The 12,307-nt window shown below is 37.1% G+C and overlaps 1 protein-coding gene across 1 annotated transcript in view; it reads left to right on the top strand.

The window, feature by feature from the left end:
• LOC127659897 (teneurin-2-like) overlaps window positions 1-12,307 on the top strand; it is a 333,843-nt gene that overhangs the window by 196,303 nt on the left and 125,233 nt on the right. Inside the window, exon 4 of the mRNA XM_052149875.1 lies at window positions 353-553. Within this exon, the coding sequence (XP_052005835.1) occupies window positions 353-553 (201 nt within the window). The remainder of the gene's footprint in view (window positions 1-352; window positions 554-12,307) is intronic.

Raw genomic sequence — 12,307 nt, 5'->3', positions numbered from 1 at the left:
ATACTGTTTAAAGTTAGGACAAAGGAAGAACTGATCTTGGAACCAGATGGTTAATATTAATGCTATTTCATTTATATTTTGTTATCTAATACCATGGCATTCATACATTATAAGTGTGACCAAAAGTGTCCATATACTGTACTTTTGGGGGCAACTGTATATTTACAGTATGATTATTTAGACATCCAGTGGGAAATATTATGTCAATTGTAAAGAATGTTTATACTGTATATGTTTCATGTTTGTCACATATTAATATGTTGAGATGTGTGTGAAAGTACAGATGTTCCCATTTGTCATGTCACATGATCATAACAAGTTTGTCTCCTCCTTTTATCTGTCCATTCCTCAGGTCGTCCCCTCCCTCCCTCCTCCAGCCTCCTGCCCCCTGCACCTTCTCCTCCTTCTGCCCCCCTCCATCCAGTCCCACCTACCATAAGGGAGTGTCAGGTGCCCTTGCTGGACAGCAGCTCCTCCCATACCATGTTGGAGTCCCACCCAGAGGACCAAATCTCCCCCAACTCCTACCTGCTCCGGGCCCAGCCCACCACTGGTAAGTTCCCACTCATCTCTCATTGGCTGACTTCCCCTTCATCATCTTACTCATTCACTTTGTCCAGTCAACTGTCCTTTTAAAGCATGTTTGTTCACCCTGCTACCATCTTGGTAATGCCCTCCATGTACTGGACTGCTTCTGTCTACTTGAATGGAGAACAACTGCAAACTCCAATAACATATGTCATATCACCAACACATTCTGATAAGAATAGTATAATTAATTTAGCTTCTTTAGCTCAAATATTACATACACAAATTGCATTTTCAAGTTGGTTTAGCAAATGAACATGCACGAGAAATTTTTTTTAGCTGATGTTTCTTTTTATTTTAATTGAAATGCCATCATGCCATCTTTATCCAAAAGGTTACAAAAAGATTGTCTGCTAAAGAGTTTAACATATTTTCCTAACCAGACACAAAGAGACAAGTTCTTTTTTTAAATGTCCACTCTGAAAGGGGAAATGCAGCGCAAACCATCAGAATTGGGCACTCAGAACTTATGTGATCTGCTCCATTATTTTGAGTCTCATTGACCCTGAATCACATTTAGAGATTTATGTAAAAAGAATGAAAAAGGAAGGTCTCAGCTTTTTTATTATATCATAATTATATCAGTGCTTTTTGCACACTTGCTCCTTCGCTTTGAACTCTATCACTTAGTCTCTCCGTGATCACACCTCCATACAAGATTTCAAAATCAATTTCAAAACATATCTCTTTGACCTATGCTTCTCTGACTCTTGATCTTGATCACTTGATCACATCCTGTAAAGCGACCTTGAGTTTGAAGAAAGGTGCTATATAAAATAAACATAGTATTATTGTTATTATTATATAATTTTTATGTTAAGATAGAATAATTTAAAGGATGGCTGACATAAAACATTTTTGGGGAAAACCTCTGAAGATATCAAACAATTTTCAGACATTATTTTAAGAATTGGAACATTTATTCAATCATACATTAAATTTTAAGACATAAATAACAGTTTAAGGAAACAAAATATATAATGCATGCTGTTTCATGTAAAAGGAATATTTTACCCCAAAATGAAAATTCTGAAATTAAATGAAAAAATGAAATATACCATACCTGATGTGTATGGCTTTATTTCTTTTGCTGAACACAAACAAATATTTTTAGAAGAATATCTCAGCTCTGTAGGTTCATACAATGCAAGTAAATGGGTGCCAAAAATATGAAGCTTCAAAAGCACATAAAGGCAGCATAAAAGTTGTCCAAATGACTTCCAGTGATTAAATCTATATCTTCAGAAGTGATATATAGGTGTGGGTGTGAAACAGATCAATATGTATGTCCATTTTGTTCTATCAATCTCATTTCATATTCTTTTACTTTTGTTTTTGGCGATTCACATTCTTCATGTATATCGCCACCAATTCAACGCTGTGCATGGAGGAGAATTTATAGTAAAAAAAAGTTATTCAATATTTATCTGTTTCTCACCCACACATATAATTTCACTTCTGAAGATATAGATTTAACCAATAGAGACGTATGGATTACTTTTATGCTTCCTTTGTGTCCTTTTTGAAGCTTATAATGTTGGTACCAAGCTGGAATATTCTTCTGAAAATCTTTGTTTGTGTTCAGCACAAGAAAGAAAGTTGTACACATCTGGGATGGCATGAGATTGAGTAAATGATGAAAGAATTTCATGAATGCATGCACCTTCATGCGCACAGCACGCACGCACCTTGCATCCACGAGGAGATCGTACTTCCTAAACTTCTTTGAAATGAGTTGTATCTTTTGTCGCATCTCTGACCGTGATGATATTTAATATTTTTGTTATATTTTTTCTAGTGTTCTTTTTTCAAGCTAACTAACTATGAACTTTAGAAATCTTTCCTGAGATAAATGAGAAGTGCTTATCTTAGGCGAGACGCTTCATCTAGCATTGCCATTTAAATTGAGAGATTTAACACACTCCATTTAAAAAAAAATAAATAAAAATGTATGGGTTGCATTTCTTGATAACACAGACATAATTTGAAAGCTGAGACTCCCAAAACCCAAAACAATCATAAATCATGTTTTTTACCAAATGTCAAGTTTTTAAAAAATGGCTGATTGTTTAAGACTCGTTTTTAGGTAGCACGTCACATAAATTATATTTAACTTAAAGCTATTTGGAGTACAATTGTGGACCAATGAAACTGCACTGTGAGCAGGGCTATCCACTGTGATGTGCTGAAAATTTAAACCAAACAAATGACAAAATATTTCGTCACTCATCTGGGTCTTAGCTACTGTAATTTGGACAGACATTTAAAATTACATGGAAGATGTTGGATTTATCACTTGTCATTTATCACATTTACTGGTCTGGACATAGTGTTAGTTGTTGTCTCCAAAATAGGGAATGATTCAGTTTATGACTATTAATGTTCAAGGTGACAACAAATGGATTTCTGTCTCTATACTTGACACATTCATTTTAAATTCTAGGCATAGAAAAAAGCAGACTGCATTTAGTCCCACTGCAAGGAGGTTACAGATACAGAAGCAGAAGATTTATGTCATGGTGACTTATTACACCTTCACAGGTTGTGTAGAAATTTCATAGCTCAGACTGAGCAGAATGTGTGTCTGGGCTGCCCTAGTACAGCTGTGCTCATTCAGAGTAATTAATGCTCTCTCCGTGTGCTGCACAGTCCTCCAAACTTTGCCCTGCATCCGAATCTGCAATCCAGGGGATATATTTAGTGGAGAGGGAAAAAAAGCTGTTAATATAATTTCTGCTGGAATATAATGTATTGTTAATGGCATTAGCCTCGCCTTTGATCTGCTATAAATCTTTATTACGTCTGATCAGGGCCCGAGTTCAGGAGCAACGTGATTATAAACCTTTTAAAATGACATTACATCATGCCTCTAATTGGTTTACTGTTTGGTGCAGCAACATCAATCATTTGCAGACTAACCATGCTGTAAATAAATTCACTCGAACGCTGCCAGCACCACGGTTCTGGGAAGTCAAACCAAAGGGATTTTGGATGAGAACAGTTCAAAAATGCAAGAGGGCATATCACAGTGTCTCTCAGTGGAGGTGACCTCTAATAGCTTTATTGAGACGGCTTCAATTTTCCTCTGTGCTACCATAAAATTTGCTGAAAGGAAACATAATATTTAGATGGTTCTGATTATATAATCCATGATTAATACTCCCTTAATATAATGTAGGTTAGCTTGTACACAACAAAACAGGGACAATAAGTATGATGATGGTAATATTGAAATACAATAATTTGTTCTTTTGTTCTTTTTTTTTTATGTAGGAGTATATGAAACTTCTGAATATATAGGCAATGCATTTTTTATCCTAATCATGCTGTAATTTTAACATTTGTAGGAGAAGCTTAATATATTCTAATGAGCCTTGTGCATTTCCTTCTATCACAAATAACAGTATATATGATAAAGTGGTCTCTAATTAAATATTAGAGACTTTAAAATCATTATTCTTATATAATATTCTTTGTTTGTCATTTAGTTTGCATAGCCTTGATCTGAAGACACATTCATCTGTGATGAGTTTAAAAGCTCGTAATTAGCCTGGAAATAACTCGTTCAATAATTGTCTTATTATTATGTTGTCTTGCTTTGAATTTTTGTACAAGTCTGAAAACTTAGTTTCAATGAGTGTGAGATTGCATGTTGATGTAATAGACCGAGAGGAGAAATGTGTGTTTGTGTGAGTCCAAGTCCAATTAAATGTCTTGTGATCCTGTTGAGGGTGATTGTTTTGCAGAAAATGAAATCTCTGGCCAATAACCAATAACTTACTGAGTCTGAAAGACAGACATTACAAAAAGGAAACGTAAGAGAAGTAGATGTTTTTGAGTCTATGTGTATTCTTCTGTTTGTGTTGAGTGCACTTACTTTTTTACAATAGTTTTGAATTTGAATATACATACAACCTTTAAAAATAAATAAATTTTCATCAAGTTGTTTATTTAGTTTAACTCAAAGTGTCCTAGAAATCTCCTATAAAAAAATGTTTCACTACTTTTCTGCTCAGTCTTTATTTAGGTTCTGTGCTCCAGTGGGTTATCTTGCGCAGCTGGGCTGAGTCTCTGCCAGTGGGTAGTACTGTCACGGGTGGCATGTTATGGTGCCACAGTCATTACTTCGGCTATTGTAGCTGTCAGAATTGTCCAGTGACTGGCAGCCTGTAGGTGTTAGAAAACTCCAAGAGATATTTCTGTTCTTCTAAAGTAAATGCTTGTCTAAAATGAATTCATTGAAGATTTGTAAACATGTTCTAGAAAACCTGTATATATAATGCATTATTACAGTATTCATAATTCCTTGCGCATTACAATTCATTATTAAAAATTAGAGATGTCAGAATCAAAGCATTAACGCATGTGATTAATTAAAAAAGTTTAACTAATTTATTTATCTTAATCACAATTAATGCATTTACCATTAATACAGCATAAACACTTGTGTGAATGGCAGAACCTTTTTAATGTGTCTGCCCGCAGTCATTACACTGACACACATAACAGCACCTCCCTGTCAGTGATAAACAATTATTGAGACAGGACCTCTTGTGCTATTTTTGTAGAACAAAAGCCTAGATGGAACTTGTGACAGAAATTAGGTATTTTTTCAGCCTAAGTAAGATGCTTTTTATCTGCCACAGAAGCACGCCAAGTCTTAACTATCCAAAAACATTAAAACATTAAGCGTTTTTGTCTGCAAGCACTTTTCGCTTTGAGTTCAAAGTTGCGCTGGATGCTGGCATCGCCACCCTGACTCAAATCATGAATGCGGCTTCACGATTGCTGTAGCAAAGTGGATAGCCACTGTCTGCTGGCAGATTAATATTGTGAAGGATGACAGTTTAAGAGATTTAATGCCCATTGCAATGAAAATGTACCTGTTTGTGGACTAGTTCTTTCAATTAGTCAAACTCCCATTAGACTATGAGAAATGTTCAATGTTACTTGAATTGATCATTTATATTTTAGTGCAATTCTATATTTAGTCTGTTGAAGGCTTTTTTTTGGAAAATGTTACTAAAGCATTATATTGTTACATATTGTTTTCTTTTCTGACCTAAAATGGAAATACATTTATTCTGACAGGGAAATATGTAATTTTAGAGTCAAATTTCAGCATTTCTGTGATGAATCTGAGATGAATCGCAATTAACTATGAAAAATTATGCAATTTAAATATTTTAATCGACTGATAGCACTATTAAAAATATTATTTTTAAATATAAAATTTAACCCTAATTAACCCTCATCATATGTATTTTGTAGGCACAATTACAATACTATTTATTAAGGAGTACACATTCTACTATTTTATTACACGTAACACAATCATTTTGGTGCTGATTGTGTGTTTTAATAAATTATGATGCATAAACAGTATATGCAGGCTTAGATATTTTATAATAATTATCTATCATAGTGATCGAATAAACTTTTAAGGTTTTATGGGGACTTTCCATAGACATAATGGTTTTATACTGTACAAACTTTATATTCTATCCCCTAACCCTAACCCTACCCCTAAACCTAACCCTCACAGAAAACTTTGTGCATTTTTACATTTTCAAAAAACATAATTTAGTATGATTTATAAGCTGTTTTCCTCGTGGGGACCAATAAAATGTCCCCACAACATCCACAATTTCGGGTTTTACTATCCTTAGTAAGGATAGTAAAAGTTTCTATAAAATACATACAAAGTGATAAAAACATGCTCACACACACACACACACACACACACACACACACACACACACACACACACACACACACACACACACACACAGAATGTGTCCGAAGAACTCAGCAGAAAGGTCTGCAGCATATTGAGATCCGTTGCACAGAAGTCTGGAGATTTCTCCCCCAAAATCAGCACAGAAAATATGAAAAAAGTGAGATTGCATTTGGGTCTCCTCACATTAGTACGTTACATTTTTTATATATAATTTGTGATAATAACAATAATGTTCATTAGGTGTCAATGAAGTACCATAAGGTTTCTTGCCAAAGAGATCTCCTGTAAAGATCCACAGTGAAAGAGAGAGTGATTATGGAGCTTTAGTGTTTGCGTCTCCATCCATTCATTATAAATGGAGAGCTTCTACTATTTTTAGCAGCTTTCAAGTCACATACTCCTGCCAGTGAAATCAGCTGAAGATCCTAATGCAATGAATGTTTAATCACCGTGTGCTTTGTGGAAACTCTGTAGAAACAATTTCGTTTGGACTTGACGCCCCCATTTAAAAGCTAATGTTATTCTGTTTTGCAGTTAATTAAGGACGTGCTGTTGCGTAATTGTTTTTTTGAATTATTGTTTCTGTATTAGGCTATTATGCTTGTGTTTCTAGAACAGAGGGCCATGTGTGTTTGTGTCTGAGTATGTTTGTGTGGGTGGGTTTTAGAGTGGGCTTTCAAAAGCCTGTTTATTTTCTGGCTGATTTGATGACTCTTCTCTCAGACTGTTATTATTGCTCATTAGAGGAGAGGATTGGGCCAAAGAGACTAGATGTGATAGAAATGTTTAGTTCAGAGAGTGGCGCAAAGCTAGCTAACACATTTACTTCTGTTACCCTGAACTAACCCATGTTTTAATTAAGTCAAGTCATTTTTATTTGGTAAAGGCTTTTCACAACGCACCATTTCAAAGCAGCTTTACAGAAATCCATGCATTAACAGAAAATTAATCTATAAAGTTTTAGAGCCATCATTGTGTAGTGTGATTAAATATGATTGTAAATTCTCCATAAGATGTTGGTTAATAGAGAAAAATAACCTTGGGAGAAATCAGACTCACTGTGGGGGACAATCCCCCTCTGGCTAACAGCATGAATATAATGCCAATATTACTTATTTATGTGCAGTGCAAGTCATGGTTTAAAATGAGGAAACTAAGTTAGTGTTAAGGGCCAGTGTTTTAATGGTGTTTCTTTAACAATGTTCGAGAGGAGCAAGTTCATTTAATCTGACAAATCACACAGCCAGAGAAAGAGTATATAAATAGCTGCTTAACTCAGATCATCGGATTGCAACTCCACTGCAAAGCATTCGCTTTCATCAGAACAGTTCTTCCATCTAAATCATCTCGTTTCAACAGAAGCTGCCACAGGAGCTCATTCGTTTCACATGCATCGACTGTTACCACTTTAAGTGCTACTTTTACGCTTTCCTCCTAATCTCTATTCACCGGAGCAGATCATTGTGTGAAGCTGCTTCCGCAAATGGCTGCTTCGATGCTGTACACATTTGAAACAGCTCTCTACGTCTCTCTACTTTCCAACCGGAGTGATCCGTTTGCGTGAAGCTGCTTCCACAACCAGCTACTTCGGTGCCTAATGCATGTGAAACAGCTCCCTGCGTCTGCTCATATGTTCTCTCATCTACTTTTCGACCTGCAGCGGTCTGTCACGAGAGCTCAACTCTGTGAAAAGGCGGTGCTCCGGCTTCACGCTATTCAAGCTCTATTACAGCTCTATTCGAACACATGAAGCAAAGATGAACTTTTTAATTCAACCATCATTTCACTCTCCCCAGTGTTTCAATCTGGTTCTCCCGCACAGGTGATTGCTGTCAGCCTCATTATCCTCGTTTAGGGTGTGATCCATCAGCGATTCCATTAATCATCTTTTAGCTTGAATATCACAATTGTTCTTCCTTCAAGGTGCCCTTCGGAGTGCAATTTATTCCATTTCGAATGCAGGGGCAATCACGTAACAGCAAACTCCTTCCAATAAAAAAAAACTTCTTTCCAAACCAATGCCTACAATTTTAGCGTAAGCACGCTGCCGCAGCATCTCCTGCACCGACCACTCTACAGCTCACCACAGTTATACACTACCTCTGTCTGAACAGACATGAGGCGAATTTGACAAACTTCTATTCATCTCTAGGCCATAACATGACTTTCTCTTCTCCCCCCAGGACAAACACTTCATACAGTTAAAACATCTCATTTATTTTATTCTTTGCACGAATCATTGGATTTCAAACTCTTAACAAGCTCGACCATAGACCTAATTGCTCATGACTTTATTCATTCAACAATCTGTAAATTTTACACTCCACCCAAGTTTAAAGTAACAGCTTCAAATCGACGGTGAATGATTCAGATTGGCACCTTGCTTACTCCAGTATTTCAGTTTTCTGCAGTATTTATTACAAGTCAATATAAACAAGTAATTTGATTTCAGTCATACTGTAGCATTCATTACAAAGTCGTTTTATTAACCACACTACTGCAAACTGTGCTCTTATAGTATCTATTGAAACAACTCTCAGAAACTCCATAGATTTCATACGTCCTTGTTAAAACGAGACTAGTCACCCCATGCCAATAGTACAGAGTCATAAAATGACTCGCATTACATTGGAGACAATCTACAACGCTCCAAACCATACACTTACATTTATAACATCTATAAGTTATATGGTATACATCTGGGTTAGAATGTGCCTTCTAATTTCATGACACCCAACTTAAAATGATGTCGTTTATATGGACTCGCAAGCATGTTTCCATACATTGTTTCACATATATTCCTGACATTTAATCTAGCAACATTTCTGTTCATGCATCCTCAGTCACTACTTTAACCACATTTTCTATTGACTCAACACATCCCTAAGCAACACAAATGTGCTGTCCAGGTGCCGCAACTTCTGAATCTTTCGGATCATGCATCTAGACCTCCCACTACACCCCAAACAGCGCATGCGCTTTCCAAGTGCACGCAACTGTGGCATCTTTCGGGGTGTGCGAACAAACCTCCTACTGCACTGCAAACACCGCAAATATGCCGTTCAAGCGCTGCAGTCATGCGTCTCAGCCCCCATGGCTCCATAACCCATACTATGCCAATCATACTAAATGAACCATCACCACCTAGTGATTGACAATCGGGCCTCTTTAGGTCTTCCCTAAATAGTCCACCATAAGCCAGCATCTCCGCATCAATCCATTTCATTCAAATATCACCTACTATTCATCCTCTCTTGACATCTCAACCCTTTCATGTTGTAGAGTGAGCTCTTGCTTATATGCAGTGTGAACTGTTCACACAAAAACACACTCTCCTCCTGTTAACGCCGTGTGATCCCGTGCTCGAAGATTCAGCCCTTTTCGCATGAGCGCCAAGGAGACTACTGATGTCTAGATTTATAGTGAAAACGTCACAGTCATCATGCAAAAATGTTCCTATAAATCCCCAATACTTACAATGTTTTTTTTTGTAGTAAAATAAATGTTAGTTAAATATTGCTGGTTATTACTCTGTTATCACCTCATCATTATTTAAATAGCTTTGAACTCTGTTCAACTTGTTCGCATCGCCAACAGTCACTCATGTTGCTTCAACTCTCATTGAAAATGAATGACTTCTGGATGCTTTGTTGCTGATCACTGTCAGTGTGAAAGCTCCTTTACCCTAAACAATGGTCTCTCACAAATACGTGTGTGACAGGGCAGAGGGCGGGGCCGGGTCGTGATGCTACACTTCCGGCCCCTAATCAGGCTAATCAAGCCTCAGAGAAGGATAAAGGCCAAGTGGGAGAGAGAGAGAGAGAGAGAGAGATTTACGGGCAGCTGTCCGACACCTTTGTGTGCTTGTCTTTTTTTTTAGTTCTTCATTAAACTATTATTTATATTGTCAAGCCGGTTCTCGCCTCCTCCTTTACTTTGATCCCTTTACAACATGATTTACAACAATTTTGCGAATTGGTTTTAGCAAATCATAAAAAAATTGATAAAAAAGATTCACTTCTGATTCAAAGGAACAATTCACTCACAAATCGGACATCCCTACTGAACAAGCAAAGCGGAGCTCTCGGATTATAGTTTAGGTTAAAGATGAGTGACTTTAAAAAGCCCTTTTTGTCTGCTGTTTCAGTAAGAACTTGGATTGTATACACCAGTGGTCACTCTTGGTAAGAAGAAAGAAGAAAGATGTGTAGAGTGAGAGGGACTTGTCTCTTTGTGCTTATTGCAACTCTTGGCTGCTGAGCAAACATCTTTTTTTCAGCATCCGACACTTGCATTGAACCACAGAAAATATCAATAAACATTTTTTTTTCTGAGCCTGGGCCTGGAAAACAAACATGGTGGCTTTATGTTCCCTCTGCTAGTGGGCCTCCGGAGCTCTACTGTGAAACTAATGCAGTGCACTGACAGCCAATTCCATCCTGCTCAGCGCCTTAGATCTGCTGTGCCCAGCACAGGCACGGTCCCAGAAAGAGCAGGGGGTGGCTTTAAGTGCTAACCTCAGGCAGACTGGACTGTGTGTGGGGATCTGCTTTTAGTAAGCGCGAGCTCAACCATGTAGATTTTAAACTATGTCAAGCTAGATGACCGCCGTGCTGTGCAATTGAGAACGGCACAAAAAAAGTTTTCAAGAAGTATTTTCAGACACACAGTCCTCAGTGCTTTGAAGTACTTAACTTGTTGGGGGTGTATATTTTCCAGTGTGCCTTTAGTAGTGAGCTAATGTGCAGCTCGCTCAGTCTGAGCAAATGTGAGCATGTTGGCACGCAACCCATCTGACCATGAGTACTGTCAGATCGTATTACTGTGAGTGTACCCTTGTGTGAGCAATAGTGAATGTGTGTTTTTGTGCATTTGGAAGCAAAATACCTACTATCTGTCTTCCTTTATAAATTATGTATTTATTGATAGGTTCATCCATGCCTGAATATTTTGTTGTTTTATTTATGGTGAGTTGCTTTAAATAATGTTGCCATATCGAATTTTTGCTGAACTGTTGAATGCAGAATGCACTTTGGCTACAAAATTAGTATTTTTACAGTGATGAAAATGAAAATATTTATGTGGCATGCTTGATCCTCATAAACATTTATCAATTGCAGTGCTGAAGCACACAAAGACTGTGTATTTACTAAAGCTGTCAAAGTTAATCCATTAACGCATGTGATTAATTTAAAACGTTTAAAGCATATTTTTTTCTTAATCGCGATAAACCATTTACCGGTTTTTACATTGAGCTCTGTGAGTTGTAAACACTGGTTGGAGTAGGGTGAAACCATTGCAATGTGTCAGCCTGGGGTCATTACACTGAAGCACACACCACAACACACACACACACACACACACACACACACACATGTTGTGTTTCCATGTTTTATGGGGACTTTCCATAGACATAATGTTTTTTATACTGTACAAACTTTATATTCTATCCCCTAAACCTAACCCTACCCCTAAACCTAACCCTCACAGAAAACTTTCTGCATTTTTACATTTTCAAAAAACATAATTTAGTATGATTTATAAGCTGTTTTCCTCATGGGGACCGAAAAAATGTCCCCACAAGGTCAAAAATTTCGGGTTTTACTATCCTTATGGGGACATCTGGTCCCCACAAAGTGATAAATACACGCTCACACACACACACACACACACACACACACACACACACACACACACACACAACAGTGATTCCATGTCTATAATCAAGTGATTGTGAAAGGACCTCTTAACACTATTTGTTGTACAAAACAAGCCCAGATGGGACTTTTGACAGAGATCAAGTGCTTTGCATTCATTGTAAGCAGGGTTGGGAGGGTTACTTTGAAATATATTCCACTAACATATCACAGAATACATGCTGTAAAATGTCATTTGTAATGTATTCAGTTAGATTACTCTATGTCAGTAACATATTCTAAATACTTTGTATTACTTCAGCTCTGGTAGATTTTTCACTTG

This window comes from Xyrauchen texanus, chromosome 19 (assembly GCF_025860055.1).
Source record: "Xyrauchen texanus isolate HMW12.3.18 chromosome 19, RBS_HiC_50CHRs, whole genome shotgun sequence".
NCBI lineage: Eukaryota > Metazoa > Chordata > Actinopteri > Cypriniformes > Catostomidae > Xyrauchen > Xyrauchen texanus.
Note: the sequence above shows the minus strand (reverse complement) of the source record. Positions and strands in the feature narration are given on the sequence as shown.